Source organism: Hippocampus guttulatus, chromosome 11, assembly GCF_054856545.1.
Source record: "Hippocampus guttulatus isolate MCC_2025c chromosome 11, RoL_Hgut_1.0, whole genome shotgun sequence".
NCBI classification, from domain to species: domain Eukaryota; kingdom Metazoa; phylum Chordata; class Actinopteri; order Syngnathiformes; family Syngnathidae; genus Hippocampus; species Hippocampus guttulatus.
The window spans coordinates 16,949,773-16,967,550 of record NC_141271.1 but is presented as its reverse complement, the minus strand read 5'-3'; the positions used below and the strand labels follow the sequence as shown (position 1 = coordinate 16,967,550).

The window sequence follows — 17,778 nt, the reverse complement described above, 5'->3', positions numbered from 1 at the left end:
TGCAGATGAGCTAATAATCATCATCATTCTATTTTTGGGGGATGTATAGCGACAACGTCTTTATTTAAGGAAACGAAGAGTGATTTCGATTGTCCACGAATGACAGTTTAAGCAATCGATTGCTTCTGTCTGAGATGTTTCTTTTTTCATTTTAAGTCATTTCTCCTGTCATGACGAATGTACGACATGCATTTGAAATGATTTTGTATGTAGAATAGAGTGCGTTTAAAAAGTGTGTTGAGTGTGAAAAGGCTTAAAACCGTACTAGTTTAGCGAACTTGTTCTTGCCAATTCTGTCACGTTGACATCAAAATAGCTTCCTAATGCAAACCGTTTCTTTATTTTGTTTTGTTTTAGTTTTCTCTTTGCTGTGTGTTGGGGGTGGGGTGACGTTTCGCTGATTTCAGCTGTTGGAGATGGGGCCGAGTGAACAAAGACAGTATTTCAGTGTGGCCTGACAGGCAGCTGCGAAAGTATTTACAGCCTCACTGCAATGCGGCAAAATGGAGGGTGCACAGCACAGCACAGACAGCAGCAGCAGAGTAGCTTGGAAACACACGGAATCATGCCCGTCTTTCTGGACTTCGATATGCATTTTACTTTTAGATTTGTATTGATTAAGTTCATATGCTCCACAAATGACTCGCGAATATTCTTGCAGATTTCAATATGCTAAGATTAAATGGAGACATTTGGCTTCACTGTTTGACTGTCACAAAATATTTGCAGTGTAATAAGTCATATTTTTTTTATCTCATCCGTCACGCGCTTTTGGTATAATGCGTAATTAGACGGGTTTTTTTTTTTTACCCGTAAAGGCCTGTCAAGGCTTTAGACATGCACTGCAGGAAATACACGCTTCAAGTCAGCCACTGACAAACAGAGGCAAAGAGATCTATTGTAAAACTGAACGAAATTGAGTTTAAGTTAATGTACATTTCCAACAGGTGCCTCCTTTAACATTCTTCTCGCATCACTACAGCGTACAAACGTTTGGATGTCGGGAGAGTGGAAAAGGGGGGTTGGGGTGCAATACACAAGCCTCCAGCAGGAGGCGGTGTTGCCCAACAGTCAGCCTCCGTTTGCTCATGGAGCTGCACTCTGATTGGCTGAGAAGCAATGTCACGTGACTACTTTTGCTTGTCTCCTCAGAGGAGCTCTTGGGACAGTCATAGACAGTAATGCTGCATTTGTCTGCATGAATTTAGCCATTAAAACAGTTTGCGATGCATTTCTTCAACCATATAGTAATTGATAAAGGACATTTATGATGAGTGAGATGCCGAATACATCACCATCAACGTTATCATCTTGACGTTCCTCACGGGGGGGGGGGGGATTGGCAGCACGCTTGTATAACGTCACTTTTGATGGGCGGCAGTAAAATGAAGTCAGTGATTCCTAACAACTGTGTGAAGGATCATCAGATGTGCTTATTTGGTCCGAAAATAATTATTGATGTACACAAACACGCTCCCTGTGTTCATCTGTCCGTGCCAGCGACATATAGTGACAGGCAGAACAGTGAAATGTTCTTCCACTAGATGGCAGAAGGGACACCTGACGTTTGTGTCCACCTGTAGCCATGCAGGTGTTCAATTAAACTGGGCGAAATTCTCCAAATTTCTCTTACTCCTCCAACTATTTGTACCACTCTTACTATTACTAATATTACTATTACCATTTCAACTACTTGTACTGCTACTACTAATATTACTACGACTAAAGAACTATGATTGGCCCTTCTCTTACAGTTACTACAGTACTACTAATACTACTATTACCCTGACTACTAAGAGTAGCCTACAGCTACTCCTACTAATAGGATAACTACTATTACTCCTCCTCCTACTAGTCCCTCTGATCCTACCACTATTTATATTTCTGTTACTATTACTCTTCCTACTACTCCTACTGCTACTACTGTTACTACCACGACAATACTACTACTATTGCCCCCTCCTGTTACTCGTACTGCCACTACAGTACTACTAATACTACCCTGTCGATTAGTACTACTGATAATAATGATAATTGCTACACCACAGTTGGTACTACAACTCCTAATTATATTACTACTGCTAAGTAAAACACGAACGAATACAAATAAAAAAAACCCTCAAATCAATGGATATTATTCACCTATTATTTTTAGATGTGCATAAATGTATCAGCCATTTCATGATGGATATTTTTCTTCTGTTGCTCCCACTCATCAGCATCATTGTTGTTATTGTGGTGATATATTATATTACAAGATAATTTTTTATATTATTATTCATAAAATAAAACTCTACAATAAAAATACAAATAATGGATGTTACGGTATGACTCTTTTTTCGAGGGGTACTTTAATGAAATGTCAATTCCGGGAACAACTACTACTACTGCTATGACTATTATTATTATTAAGAATAATAATTTAAAAACTCACAATAATAATATAAATTAAGCAAGAATACATACAAATGAATGGATATTATTTTATTATTTTCTAGGGAGGGTTAAATGCAAGCTGTCCATTTCAATGCACGTGTCCCCAATGGTGTGACGAAAATTGACCTCCCTCCCTCCTTCCTTCCTTTTTTCCTTCCATGCTTCCTATCGTCCTTCCTTCCTTAGTTCCTTTCTTCCTCGCCTGCTCCGCAGGCTCACAGCCATTACTGCGGAAGTACAACTTCAGAGGATTATTTAAGGAGCCGCGCGCTCTCGTGAGTGGCTGACAGGAAACACGTGACGCCATTAAAGTTTGCTTTATGGCCCGTGGCTTGACAAGACAAAATAAAATTCGCATTGTGTATCGGAGAGCGGGTCCAGATGGGCCGGAGAGGAGCGCGCTTGGCCGGACGGCCGCTGGGGGCTGCGTGTCGGCTACGGAGGTGGAAGAGGCGCCGGTCGTGCTGGGGTGTGTGTCGCCGGCACTGCGGTAAGACGGCGTTTTATCATTTGCTGCATGGGCGTATGATGTCACGCACACACGCCGAACGCTGATTCCTGCGTGGAAAATGGGGCCGGCTGGAGTGGAGAGGAATTGGGAGGGGTTCGGGAGATGACGTTTTACAGGACTTTATTATGGTGATTCCCCCCCCACCCCCTCTTAATTATCCTGTTTCAAATGTGATTAAAATTCAAATTATTGCTTTAAATTATGGCTTTAAATACGTTCGTGAACCATCACGACTTGGAACATTCCAGCGTTGTTAATTTGCTGATCTGCACTGCTGCTCCGGTGCATGAACGTTACTGCTTTCTAAAATCGCATCGCTATATTATATTATATATATTTGTCGTGTGTGGCCTCGGGGCCTGATGCACACCCTCCTCTCTGCCTAATTTCAGTTCTTAACCAAAATAACTGAGGGAGATGTGATCTAAAAACGAACCCCCCCCCCCCAAAAAACGTTCTAGGTTTAGTCATTTAATTAATTTAGTCAGATGGTTTCAGTGTGACATCAAATAATTCGATCTTCTCTGCGGTCTTATTTGGCCCTCTTTAAAAGCAGCATTCCCCAGAAATGCCGCTGAGTGGAGAGAGGCCAAGACACTTGCTTGGAGCGTTTCGCTGAAAAAAAAAGCTGACTGTATGATTCTTTTGTGCTGCATTTCGGCTTTGACCCGTCTCAAGTGCCGGCTGACCTGGGCAAGGTGAAAGACAGGTCAGCCTGTCTCACTGACACACACGTGCTAATAGTCTTGCATCTTCCTCTTTTACGTTTGCCCTTCAACGAATTTGGAACGAACTTTGCCAAGTTAAAATGCTCTGTACAAAAATGTCATCCCCTTCATCTTTGTTTCAATTTGTCCAATCAAGAATGTTTACCAAACTCCATTTGGAGAAAAAAAAAATCTTTTTTTTTTTTTTTTTTTTGTATATGGGGAAAATAAGGAACCCGCTAGTGCCTTTTCCTACAGGCACATGACCTGTTAGTTATCGAATTATCTTATGGAGCAACATGCATGCTCACTTCAAATGGATAGTTTTGGTCACTGGAGCAATGACAAGAAAATCTAAAAAAAATTAAAAAATAAATAAAAAGTCAAGGATGTTTATTATGCACAATAATTAATCAGTAAGAGTGAAAGCTTGGCCGCCGAGCTGTGTAAGTAGCTGCCACTGTGCTTATAGTTAATGGCTAAAAAGGGAATTGGTCAACTTATGCCCCCTTTGAGCTGTCAGAGGGCCTGAATTATTATTTTTTTTGGGGGGGGGGCAGGGGGGTAACTGTGGGCTGTGTGGAGATGACCAGGACTTGGGGGACACAGACAGTTTATTTACAAATAAAAATAAAGGTGCTGTAGATTCTGCAAAACAACATTTGGGTTCTTTAGGGTTAATTTCTAGCTCTAAATTGATGATTCAATTTTGTTCTTTCGATTAAATATGAGGACTAATATTCAAGGGATGTACAGTATATAGAACCACTGGTTTATGGTTCTGCATACTTGAATGTATTATTGTTTTAAATTATTTTAATGTCTCTCTTGAAGGAAATATTGCACTATTAGATGATTAGCCTGCTGCATTAAAAAAATAACTAAGTTACTATAACTTGGAGGTGAAATACTGGTGCAGTATTAGGTTGGATAAAGATCTGGTTTATCATGAAGAATGTTTGGCACTATGTGGAGGAACCTAGCACTTAAAAAATGAAACAAAACTTTAATCCGCTAAAGAAAAACAGCCCCCATGCTAACTTTGTAGTTGAACAGCTGAATTGATTTTTGCCTTATTCAGATGGCTCGTAATTTGTTTTGCAAAAAAGAAAAAAAAAGTCAAACCTGAAGGAAACGATATAACTTGGAAAAGGTGAATAAACAGTTCTAATTGAGAGGAATGCCCAAAAGAGGCCGGAATAACTGGGTCATTATCAACAGGCAAATGGCGGAAATTGCAGTCAAACACGCACACACGCACACACACACACAGGAAGGAAGTCTTTGGGGGGGGGGCGGTGGGGTTTCCACGTGAAGAAGTTTGCATGACTTGTCTCTTGGCGAGCTCAACTTTGATTGTTTCATGTTCATTTGCTCGGGAAGGCCTGCCGTCGTCTATATATACCCTGTAGAACCGAATTTGTGTGATGCAAGTCCAGTCACAGATTCGATTCTAGGGGAGTATATGGTCGATGAAAAGACTTCGATGTATATATGCCATCCCCCCTGACGCATTAGTGCACAGCTATAGACTCGGAGTAATGCCCGCATCAACTCGTTGAATTTGAAAAGCAAGCTTTTTGTGACAGCTGGCTTTCCAGCGTTTCACAACAACGAATTTCCAGAGCTGTCGTCCTTGTATTGAAGCCCCAACTCCAAGAAAACAACTGAGCGAACAGTTTTCGAGCTCGCCAACTAAAATTGTTGCCTTAAAACTCAATTAATTATAGGATCAAGGTTTTCCAACTTCAATGACTGTTTTAGGACAAATTACACAACTCAAAACGTCAAGGCAAGAAATGTCGATAATTCGAAATTGGGCCGTTCAAAAAATATTTTAAGTTTCGCTCATGTGAAAATTGGGGCTTTACTGCATTTTCAACAAAGAAATAAGAGTTTACAAAACTAATCGTGCTTGTATCGTCCCCGCATGAAGCCAACAACTTGCTAGCTTTAGCTTTAGCTTTAACTGTTGTTGACATAAATGTTCAGAATTTACATTTTGAAGTTGTTCAAACATAAATCACCATAGTAGCCCCCCCCCCCCTCCAAAAAAAATGCAAGTTCTGTTTTGGACAGTGAAGTTGTTGTTGTTGTTGTTAGAATCTCGTGCAAGGGGCGCACACGCCTCCCCTCCTCTTGTTTGTGCGCTTAATGAATGATTCCCAGAGGCGGCCAATTGTTTGCGAGATGTGGCAGCAGATGAAGGGATGAGATTGGTGTAACTTTTAGATGACCCCCCCCCCCAACCCCTTGACAAAGACAGTCGCCATCAATTGTCCTCACTCTGCTTGTATACCAGGGGGGGGGGGGCTTCTTCTTTGTCGCTTTTCAACACCACAAGCGCATCGGAGCTCGGTGGTGGAGGCTCGACTTTTTTTTTTTTTTAGCATAATTCGAGATATAAAGTGGTTTTGTAATCCCCGCGGCGGGACCTTTCATTTCCAGGCGTGCAAGCACGCAAGCAGATGTTTGAAGGTTTATTTTTCCTCCAGGAGTCTAATTAGGGGCATATTTGGAGAGGATGAAATTGCTCTTTCCTTGTCTGTTTACCCGTGCGAGCAGCAGCGTCACCTCCATTGGCCCGCACGGTCACATGGTCGGCTAACTTTATTCAGTTGACACCAAAGTAGGAGGGCTTTATGGAGGCAGGAAAAAAGACAACTGGAGAAAAATTAGAATTTTCTACCTTCACAAATTAATGGCCATGAGTTCGTATATGGTCAACTCCAAGTATGTGGATCCCAAATTTCCTCCCTGCGAGGAATATTCGCAGAATAACTACATACCTGAGCGGGGCTCAGACTACTTCAACCAGTCGCGGGACGCTGACTTTCAGCACCCGGCCATCTACCCACGCGCTAACTACCCGGAGCAAGCGTTCGGCTGCAACGCAGTGCAAGAGTCTCCGCTGCAGCCGCGGGGTCACGTCCAAGACAGAGCCGGACAACCGAGTCCGTTCGGCGCGCGGACGGAGCCGGGCGAGTCGCTCCAAGCGGCCGGAACCAGGCCGCGCGACCAACAGGACGCCAAGAGTCCAAACGGAGTCCAAGCCAAGCAGCCCGCGGTGGTTTACCCCTGGATGAAGAAAGTGCACGTCACCACGGGTGAGATCGCCTTCTACTTTCGAAACCACGCCGTGTGATGTTTATGGGAGCTTTTGAAAGGGCTTGCCAATTACACGAGTCGTAAATTTGATGGCTGAGGGGGGGAAACAGGCCGCGAAACAGGAGAGCTTAAAAAGCTCAAGGGTGCTTGCAATTGCGGTTTTGTGTGTGTGCGCGCGCATATAAACCCCATACAATTGCGCCCCCCCCCTTCCTCACTTTACACATTTCGCTTCATAAATAACTTTTTTTTTTTTTTAATCCTTTGCAGTGAATCCGGATTACACAGGGTCCGAGCCCAAACGCTCGAGGACGGCTTACACGCGCCAGCAAGTTCTGGAGCTGGAGAAGGAGTTCCACTTTAACCGCTACCTGACCAGAAGGCGACGGATCGAGATCGCCCACACGCTTTGTCTGTCCGAGAGGCAGATCAAAATTTGGTTCCAGAACAGGAGGATGAAGTGGAAGAAGGACCACAAACTGCCCAACACCAAAGGCAGGTCGGTGCCGACACACGGTCACCTGCAAAGCCTCCACAAGGACAACAGCACTGACATCACGTCCTTATAAAACCACAACAAATTCACCTTCATCTGACTTTTTTTTTTTTTTTGCATGGACTGAAAATCGTTTTTTATTTTTTTAATTTTACTCTTTTATTTTTATTTAACAAAAGTCAGTGTTGACCTGAGCCTGAGACGTTGAAGAATAAACCAATCAGTATTTTCCCAGAGAGGTTCGACACACTTCGTGTAAAGAGGCGCCTATAAATTGAAGCATACTCTTTTAATTTTTTTTGTATTTTATTTTGTTTTGTTTTTTCGGAGCGGTGGGGGGGGGGGCTCAGTGGATTTAAGAGTGTGGTCTCTCGTGGATTCACGCTGGCTTCAAGTCTTAAAAGTAGCTTTATTGAGCACGGAGAGGCTGTTCGTTCAAAATTACACGCAGGCAAAAAAAAAAGAAATAAGAAAAAAAAAAGCTCCTCTCGCCAACGCACAATTTACTTGAAGGAAAATCGCAAGCAGGAAAACAAAATCTCCCTTTATATATTTCGCTCTTCTTCGTTGCTTGTTTGTTTTAACTTATTTTGTACAAAAATATTTTTTTCTTAAAAAAAATCGTTCCTTGCATACGAATAGCCATAATTATGCTTCCTTGTTCATATTTACCTCTGCGCCACGCCTGTTTCTTTTTGAAACTCTTCCCGCATGACGCCGAGTTCGTTTGAAATACTTGCGAATATTTAGCAGAATTGTTGAATTTTTTTATTTATTGGTCATTAAAAAAGCTGTACATTTTTTTTTTGCATCGCGCGCACACGATGAAGTGAATGCTATTCCTTCTTGTCATCTTTTACAAAGGACACTATTTGTGCATGGCTTTACGTCGTCTTAGTTTAATGTGAGAATGTATTTTGTCTTTAGTTACACAAAGGGGTGGAGGGTGTCATGCCAGGTAAAAAAAAACAGATTTTTTTTCTCCCCCGGTTTTGTTTTAAACCCGTCATTGTCCGAAAGACAAGAGAATGCCCAGAAAGCTGTCCCAGCTCGTGGAGGTCTTGCCGGGGAGGTATTTGAGACGAAGGTCGGTGGCAGGTTCATCCAGGGGACACGCTCAAGCCGCGAGGGATGACCCCGACACCCCTGACCCGGCCGAACGAGCTGCATTTTCTCCCTTTTCGCCGTCACAAACAACTCCGTGAAGCATTCAAAGCGAGTCGATGTGTGTGATTTCTACAACGGAGTTCTTTCTACAGCCCCCCCCCCCCACCTCTAGAAAAAAAAGACTCCGTTTCTGATGTTCGGATAGATGCGTCATTGTCAATACGCAATGTCTTTTACTGGTCTTATTTTTGTACATGCTTTCTAACCTTGTATTTGTGCATCAGGATGTGAGAAGTATATTGGAAAACAAATAAAGATTTCTACTGATTATGCATTTAAATGATGGCAGAAAGAGAAACGTGTCTGATTTCCGTCAATTCAATTCAATCGTTCAAATGAGGAATTTGTAAACACCAAAAAAACAACGACGAGTGGTTGAAAAAATTGTTGCTTGAAAATATTTACCATATCGTTTTTTGGGGTTCGATTTTGACGCCTGAGGTGCCACATGCACGGGTGCTTTTGGAAAACATCGGCCAAATGTGCGCCTTTTGGTTGCTCTTATTGATTGGTAACGTTGACTAAAATGCTTCAGGGGAAAAAAACATACGTTGCATACATGTGGAAACGGTCCGTGTCTGCAAGAATACATTTGACACTATATTGACCCATTTTCTCTATGCATGAAGTCTCTCCTCATTTCTTTTCGGTCCCTTTAAAAAATGCTTTGTTGCAAAACACAAACGCAGTCTTGTAAAGTAGTGAGCACAAAAAACAAAACCAAAAAACCCCAAATATAACCCCCACACACATGGTAGAAATTGCCAGGTGAGACGGAAACCTTCAGCTTGAAGTGAATATGCTATTTAAGTAAATCTGATTCAGTTAAAAGGGGCCAAAATGAGCTGCACTGGACAAAAACACAACTTGATTGTTTTCAAAGACAGTATTTTGTGTTGGCACAATATTTAAATGATAATTTATTGACATCTATGGCAAAAAATGTCAGTTGACGCAACAAAACAAGCAATTTTTTTTTTGCTCCAAAACAATTTGCTGAGTTGTTTTTATGCATCTTTTATGTTGTGGGGACACTACAATGGAAAATGTGTTCTGTAAATGCTTATTTCTTTGTTGACAATGCGAGAAAGCCAACTTTCACAAAACTAAAAAATATGTTTTTGAAATCGTCCAACTTCAAATTATATCTACGCTGACATAGCCTTGAGTTGAGTTGAAATTTTGAATCCGCTCAACTTTTTTTATTTTTTTTTAAACAGCGTACAAACCACCATTCTCATAAACGCAAGCCAAGTTGCATTTTACGCCGAATGACGCGCTCACGAGAGCAGCGAAGACTTCATCCAGCCAGGATGGCAGTTCAAGAAAAGTATAAAAATGAAAAGAAATGCTTTAAAAAAAGAGCATGGATGCAAGCAGCGCGCTGCTTGCGCTGTGTGTGCTTTGGTGTAAACGTTGAGTGACTTTTTGGAAAACACGTGGTCATAAAATCCACATAAAATGATTTCAAGGGAGACCCGATGATTTGCTCCCGAGTCCCATGAAAATCCCCCAACGTGATTTCAAACGGCACCAAACAGAGAAAGGCCACACACCTTGTTGCGGCTCATATCAATGTCACACGAGAGACCTCGAACAAGACATGTGGACCCCCCGCCCCCCCCCACACACACAATCGCACGCTCTCCTGTATTTGACTCCAAATAGAATTAAAGTGATGTCCTTGAACGCATCGGATAGATGCAGGGTGACCCCTCCCCCCCTCCATGATAGCATTCGCATCCATAGGAAAGTGTGTGATTGGACTACTTGGTGTTGGGGTGAGCATCCGCGCTGACCTACATGGGCGAGCGCCAATAAATGGCAGCCGAAGGCGCGTTGCCACTTGCAATGACAGCCGCATGCGCCAAGGCTGCTTCCCCGCTGCTGCTTCTCCCCATCCGGCCATATTTGACTCTCCTCCCCCCTCCGCCTTCCTCGCCTCTTACCAAAGCGCGTCGTCTTTATTTTTTTATCGGGGGGGAGGCATTCGTAGAAAAAAATCCACGCCGACAGCATCTCGCTGGAAACTTGCGAACACCCCCCTACCCCCCCCCCCCCGCAACTCACGTGACCGTCCGGATAATTAATGCAGCTCCCCGTTGCCCCCCTCGATGCTCGGCGTCGTCATTAATCGCGAGGACTCTATCTAGACTTGAAAAACTGAAAAGATCTTCCGAAGGAGAAGGGGGGGTAGGGGGGGGGGCAATAATACCTTCTAAGCAGCGCAGCAGCGTCGAAAGCGACACATCCGAACCGATGGATGCTCGGGTAAGGTCTGATTATTTACTGCATCTTGCGTGGCCACTTGATTTTGGATTTTTTTTGGGGGGGGGGGATGCGGGCGTGCATGTGCATCAATTTCATTTGCCATCAATTCAAGTGCGATTCACAAATGTGTATAAATGGAACTTTGACACATGTGCATGGTTGTAAATCCTTCCCATGTAATTCCTGAAAGGGTGTGAGGGTGGGAGAAAGGGGAGGGGGGTGGAGGGTAGAAGGGGGGGGGGGGCTCGAAAACTGTAAATCTTTCACTTTTATGACCCTGTGAACATATGCTGAATCTTTTTCTTCACAGCAAGCACAAAAAGCCTTCCAAAAAAAAAACCTTCCTCAACACAAATGCTTTCTCATTGGCTGTGTTGTTGGAAGACACGCTTGTTGTCGCCGTCAGTGCTGAGAACAATGGCCTTACCTTTCCAGATGGCTTGTCATATGTAAAATGAGTAGAGTGCCCCCCCCCCCCTCGGAAAAAAAAGGTTTGGAAACGTGCAGATTTTGTGAATGGAATAAATGTGAACGCAGCCTTTGTGTCCAAACGGATCGCTGAGGTGGAGGAAGAACAAATCACGTGGACAAATATGCTCGCATCTTGCTGGGCACTGCCTTTATTTGTCATCATAAAGCTCCCCCCTCCTCCTCTCCAAAGCAAATATTCTACTGTTTAGCTCTCAAATCTATACGGGGCCTTACACTTGAATTCCTGCTATTTCACTTGCTGATTGATTGCCAGCGAGGTTTTTTTTCCCTCCCTCCCCCCCTCTCCTTTCCTTGCTGTGCAGAAATAAGGATACCCAATGTTGGCTGTTTATTGGTAGCTGAGTCCTCGCACTCTTTCGGGAATACTGTCTCCACTGGTGTATGGAAATGTCTGCAAAAGAGCAAGATTGGGTTTAGGACAGCATTGTGTGCACACAAAAGGGGGCTGAAGGATTTATTCGACAAGGAGTCGGAGAGCGAGCTCGCCATTCGCTTTTTTTTTCTTTCTTTTTTTTTTTTTTACTGTAAATGATGAATTGACGCGCACAGGTAAGCAGCTGCATGGCGCAAAGCAACCTTTAAGCAGGTTAATTTGATGCAAGCGTGATTTATTCCACGCGGAGGCGGAGGACGCTCGTTAAAGCGCTGTCGGATGCAGTGGATGCAGAGCTCCACAAAAAAACAAAAACAAAAAAAAAAAACGAAGCTTCGCATTTTTTGGGAAGGAGAAAAGCCAAATATGATGGAGACGGAACCCGGTGCACTTTTTAGCTCATTTCCACGCGAGCCATCGCGAAAGGAGAAGTAGAAGGCACTTTTCTTCTTTTTGACTCCCGGATCGTAAATCACATTAATTTGTTGTCTTATCGTCACAATGGCGTTCGGCGTGATTTATGTGGTTTGAGCTGCGCGGCTTTGTTAAAAAAAACTCAAGTCATGTGTTGGGATTTACGGACAAAGGAAACGCGTTTCGCTTTATAGACCGTTTTCTCAGTTTCTTCCGCGATGGCCTTAAATTAAAAAAAAAAAAAGTCGGCATTACAATTTGATTCTTCTTATTTCCACATGAAGGAATTTAAATCGGAAGCGTGATTTTTATTCATAACGGAGCTTTTTTTCTATTTTAATGGCTGCAGTTGACACAAAGAGCAGCTCCAGATTTCGATTGAACGGCGGTTATCCAACTTCACCGCACTCACGACTAATTGTTATTTATTCTATTTTTTTTCCTCTTACGTTTCCCCGCATATAATTCGGTACTTCATCGTGGAGATAATAAGTGTCTACACGGTGTCGGGCCCATTGTGTGGAGCAAACTTACCGTAGCAGCGCGTAGGCGAGGAACACTGCGCCTTGAATAGGCGAGCATGTCTGCTACGAGTCGCCCAGTGGGCCGAAGCACTCGAGCGGCCCTATATCGACCCGCTTTGACAAATAATTCCACATCCGAGCCGTGTTTGAGCCATCCATTCCCATAACGCGGTCGAATTTCTCGCCGCCGGGTGTGAAGCGTCGTTGGCGTTTTTTTTGTTGTTGTTTGTTTGTTGCGCAATTCGGGCTTCTACTTAAAGCTTTCCAAACGGCTCCTCGTTGTTCATTAAACGTCTATTTCAAAGCCGCGTGACCCAAAAGGTCAGGCAAAAACAGCTTATGGCTGCTAAATTTCGTCTTTGTGTTTAAAAGTGCACACGCGGTAGTTTTTGGAGGGGTTGAAGGCGTCACGTGACACGCTGCTTTAGCGACTCGAAGGGTTATTTCAAGGGGATTTAAAAATATATATTTGTCACGGGTAGAAATGTTTATTATTGCACAATATATGCACGATTGGTGCAGTGAGAATTTGTACTTGTGTTTTGCAGGTGGAGCTGGGAAGGGAGATGCATCTTTAGAGGACATCACAGACATTTGCGCAGATTTGGGTGAGTAACACACACACACCGATACACACAACAAACAAAGCCTTTTGTTGTTTTGTTTTTCCTCCCCCCCCTCCCCAACAACATAAAATGAACCCTCAATGACCTAAACACGCAGACACGACGCATGGAAATGTCATTATTCGCCTCCAATATCCGAGGAACTGCAACACATCGTCCAATCGAACAATAAACATGCAAACGTAAAACGACGAATTATTTTTAACGCAAATCTTCTTGATGGCGCCTAAAATTCTGCGTCACTGCCAGCAACGGGCCCACTTTTATAAGAGCAACTCGGCACCAAATGAAATTCTTTCGCCTGCCTTCCACCTACGCTTTGCACTTGTAGTCGAGTGCAGTGTGTGTGTGTGTGTGTGTGTGTGTGTGTTTTGCTTTGCGTGTAAGACGCGCACATTTGCGCTCATAAATTTTGCCGCGGCGGCTCACAGTGACAGGTGCAATTGTTATGCAGCACGACGAGTACTACCACCAACATACACGACGCAGTCTGCTTTTGATATTTACGAGGTGACTTTAGGACGCCGATTACGACCTGGTCGGCTGTGCAAAATTAATTCTTCACCATATTTGGCCATTATATATGTACACACACACACTGTTTATTTTTGAAGGGAAATGTGTGTGCAGGTCAAGAAAATGTATACGGGAAAGGGACGTCATTAAAACAACAATAAGAAGAAAATAATAATGATTATATTAATAATCATCATCATTATAGAATGATGATGATAATTATTATTAGACTTGTAATAATTATATTTTTTTGTGCAAAACATTTAGAAACAAGATTGTACACCGCCGCACATGCCACGCTAAAATTGAAATGAAACGTCTCTGCGCTTCAACTGTTAAGTATTCAATTGTATTCGATTATGCAAGGTGTGTTGAGATCATATACAATTGTGCCAACCACGCCCACACCGACGATCACAGTATGGCCCCCTCCCCCACACACAAATGCATTCCATGCATCAATATGAACAGTTATCGTATTTTGGAAGATCCATGCGAGTGTGAGTGCGTCTCTCCATCTTGAACAATGCACAACGCGCTTTTGTCAGAGCTTGTGATAAGTGAAAAGGCCTTTGTGTGTTGCTGTGTCAAATGCTGATTCAGCTTCACACCGAAGCCCCACAGAGAGTCTTTTGGAGCTGAAGTTAAACTTTAACTGTTTTGTGTGGCCAAAAAAAAAAAGAAGAAGAACAAGGACCTAACTGGCGTTGGAACGTGCAACACTGAAACGAACACACCTTTGAGTGACTGCATGGGAAGTACGATATATGAGTTTCTGAACCTTCAAATATGGTGTGTCATATTTTGGGGTGCATAGGTGACAGACTGGAGCCAAAGTGGGGGAGGCCAATCACCTGAAAAATTACACAAGCACCGCCACTGATGCCATTGGAGAGACGCTCCATGCGTGATTGTCTTTGAGTGAGCCAACAACAATGCAGAAAGCGACGTACTACGACAACTCTGGACTCTTCGGGGGCTACACTTACCCCAAGGCTGACTCGTACAACTACACGCACCAGCCCTACCCCGCGGCCAACATCGACGCGGACTACCAGGGCTCCGTGTGCCCCATTCAGACCCCTGCCGTCAGGCCGCTGACCCTCAAAGAGAGTAACTTAAATGGGGACTGCATGCGGCAAAGCAGCAGCAGCAGCGGTGGCGGTAGCCAAAGCAACAATAACCCCAATAGCAACGGCAGCAGCCAAGCGCCGAGTGTCGCCGAGCAGCAGCAGCAGCAGCAGCAGCAGGCTGGAGCCCCGCTGCCACCCTCGCCCGGATCCACCGGCACCGCGCCGCAGAAGAAGAAGCCTCCGCCGGGGAGCAGCAACGCGTCGCCCGCCCTGACCAAGCAGATCTTCCCGTGGATGAAGGAGACGCGACAGAACGCCAAGCAGAAGACAAATAACAACTGCCCCGCCGCAGGTATGATGGACATGCTTTGTGCACGTTATCGCACTATCGCCTAGTAATCATGTCGAGGGGTGTCCAACTCGGGGCATGGGGGCCAGATAAGGCCCGCTGCGCACAACTTTATGTGGCCTATAAATCAAATCATCTAATTCACGTTTTTTTGCTACAAAATTTGTGCCAAAAATTGACTCCGCTTTTGATTACGGTGAGATAGTGAAAATATTGTTTTTGTTACAAAATCCTTTTTTTCACCACCTATATGAATATCCCATATCAGCAAATGACAATCAATATTAAACAACAAAAATATTAATTCAGTGATATATTTTATTTATATAATGTGTTGGAAGTATGTACATTAGAGCTGCAACACACTATTCAGTAATCAATTAATTTGTCATTTTTTTATCCATTGATGAATCAGACAGAATTATTTGACATTTTAATTTCCATCCCTTTATTAAAAAACTGCACATTATTTCAAAATGACAGTCCAGAAAGTGCACAAATATAAATGGATTATGATTCAGTTACTGGTTTAGTCGGAAAGGCAAAAATTTTGATAATTTTTTCCAAAAATAACAGCAGGTGTTTGCTCAGTAGTTGTTGATTAATTTGGTGTACTAACATCAACCTGGAGGGTGCAATACCCGTCACTTTTCTAAAGAATCGGTATGAACCTCAAAAGTATCCTAATGGTGTTGTATATTTATTGCAATATATATATATATATATATATATTTATTGTTTCATCTATATTCTTAATCAGCCCATAGGGCACAAAATAGCTCCCAAATTTGCATCAATGTGTTTTTTTTCTCCCTTCACGCAGGTGAGGTGAGCGACGAAAAAAGCCCGACCGGGCCGGCGTCAAAGCGTGTCCGAACAGCGTACACCAGCGCGCAGCTGGTGGAACTGGAGAAGGAGTTCCACTTCAACCGCTACCTCTGCCGCCCACGCAGAGTGGAGATGGCCAATCTGCTGAACCTGACCGAGCGCCAGATCAAGATCTGGTTCCAGAACAGGAGGATGAAGTACAAAAAGGACCAAAAGTCCAAAGGGATCGCGCACTCGCCCCTGGGGCACTCCCCGGACAGAAGCCCGCCGCTCACTGGAGCCAATCACATGGGCTACTCGGGCCAGCTGGGAAGCTCGCTGGCCTACGACGCGCCGTCGCCTCCGCCCTTCGCCAAGCCCCAGCAGAACATGTACGGCCTGGCCGCCTACACGGCCCCGCTGGGCGGCTGCATGCCACAGCAGAAGCGCTACCAGAGCGCCGAGTACGAGCACCACGGCATGCAGAGCGGCGCCACCTTCGCCGGCGCCAACCTGCAGGGCAGCCCCGTGTACGTGGGAGGGAACTTTGTGGATTCCATGCCGGCCTCGGGGCCCGTGTTCAACCTGGGCCACCTTCCCCACCCGTCGTCCACCAGCGTGGACTACAGCTGCGCCGCCCAGATCCCGGGGAACCACCACCACGGACCCTGCGACCCCCACCCCACCTACACGGACCTCACCTCGCACCAAGCCACTCAGGGAAGGATTCAGGAAGCACCCAAGCTCACGCACTTGTAATAGAAGTGCGGATCTGTGCGAGTGTGTGTGTGCCAATATTTAGACGCCGCGCTCTTTTTTATTACCTCACTATTCGAATAACTCCGAGCGAGTCGTGTGCATTCTTATCATCATCGCAGTATTGATATGACTATTATTGTGCATTTTCTTTTCGAAACAATTCTCCCACGTTATTGAACACGTGGGAATGGGTGTCCGAGAGCTCTTGATTTCCCCCGCCCCTAAATATATAAATATATAAAGTGCAATGCGCATTTTGGACTGAATATTTGACTTGAAGTAAGGCTTGTAGGTGATGAACGTAGAAACTCATCAGTAGTGAGAAGGACTTTTAGTCCGTTTTTTTTTGTCAGGATCTCATCCTCGTCATCTTATTTATTTATTTTCATGATTATTGAATAATCGTTTTTTGGGCTCTTATCTATTTATTATTTAATGATTGCACATTATTTATCGTTTATAAGCGAGTATTTATACGTGTTTTTTCTTTTTGTAAGATTGGACAGATCAGTGCACTTGATGGCAAAACAGGGTTGTTAAAAAAAAAAAATCTAATTGTACATCGGGGCCAAATGGGGCATTTTATAGTGTATAAGCACCACTATGTGTCCATGGTTAATCTTGTGTGGAATCTTAAGCAAATCGTAGACTATCGAAGTATCAAAATATTGTACACACCAGCATGTCATTTTGGTTTTTTTTACTCATTGTCTGCCGTCGTTACTCATCAAATTACCAGACCCCGATGAGATTGAAATGTTCTATTTTATTGTGTTGGACATTTTGTAAATAAAGTGCTCAAACTTGACGGTTTTATTTCCACGAGACGGCGTGTCTTTTCATTGTGAATATAAAGATAATGTCCGTGGCTTGTTTGGTTTGCTACAGGCTACCCGGGGGGCCAATTGACCGCCACTGGACTTTACAAACAAGGAGAAGAGGATCAATAAACGAGACATCAGCAGATCCAAGTTATATAGTGCATTTCAGCGAAATATAAAAGCCCCCCCCCCAGCAGGTTATTGACGTTTTATTATTTTTTACGACAACGAACGTCTGATTATTACGAAGAAGAAAATGAGCACCATCCTTATATTGATTGGGTGGATTTTAAAACATATCTAATGTATTGACGAGCATGAGGAAAGG

General features: G+C 43.8%; 2 protein-coding genes across 3 annotated transcripts; both read left to right on the top strand.

Annotated features, from left to right (window-relative positions):
* The first annotated feature begins 5,136 nt into the window (after positions 1–5,136).
* Positions 5,137–8,708, top strand: hoxd4a (homeobox D4a). 2 transcript variants are annotated; one of them, XM_086123768.1, is made up of 3 exons: positions 5,137–6,761; positions 7,033–7,261; positions 8,279–8,708. In XM_086123768.1, the coding sequence occupies exons 1-3, from the start codon at positions 6,356–6,358 to the stop codon at positions 8,391–8,393; spliced, it is 750 nt and encodes a 249-aa protein (XP_085979894.1). In that variant the 5' UTR covers positions 5,137–6,355; the 3' UTR covers positions 8,394–8,708. The 2 variants fall into 2 exon arrangements, with proteins under 2 accessions (XP_085979894.1, XP_085979895.1); XM_086123769.1 differs by having other exon boundaries at positions 7,033–8,708.
* Positions 8,709–12,132: 3,424 nt separating this feature from the next.
* Positions 12,133–17,437, top strand: hoxd3a (homeobox D3a). The gene is made up of 3 exons (XM_086123767.1): positions 12,133–13,107; positions 14,459–15,066; positions 15,887–17,437. The coding sequence occupies exons 2-3, from the start codon at positions 14,577–14,579 to the stop codon at positions 16,627–16,629; spliced, it is 1,233 nt and encodes a 410-aa protein (XP_085979893.1). The 5' UTR covers positions 12,133–13,107; positions 14,459–14,576; the 3' UTR covers positions 16,630–17,437.
* Positions 17,438–17,778: the final 341 nt, after the last annotated feature.

Coding starts and splice junctions, on each gene's coding strand:
- hoxd4a (XM_086123768.1), top strand. CDS start 6,356: ATGGCCATGAGTTCGTATATGGTCAACTCCAAGTATGTGGATCCCAAA. Junction 6,762..7,032: donor GAAAGTGCACGTCACCACGG/GTGAGATCGCCT, acceptor AATCCTTTGCAG/TGAATCCGGATTACACAGGG. Junction 7,262..8,278: donor CTGCCCAACACCAAAGGCAG/GTCGGTGCCGAC, acceptor ATTGTCCGAAAG/ACAAGAGAATGCCCAGAAAG.
- hoxd3a (XM_086123767.1), top strand. CDS start 14,577: ATGCAGAAAGCGACGTACTACGACAACTCTGGACTCTTCGGGGGCTAC. Junction 15,067..15,886: donor TAACAACTGCCCCGCCGCAG/GTATGATGGACA, acceptor CCCTTCACGCAG/GTGAGGTGAGCGACGAAAAA.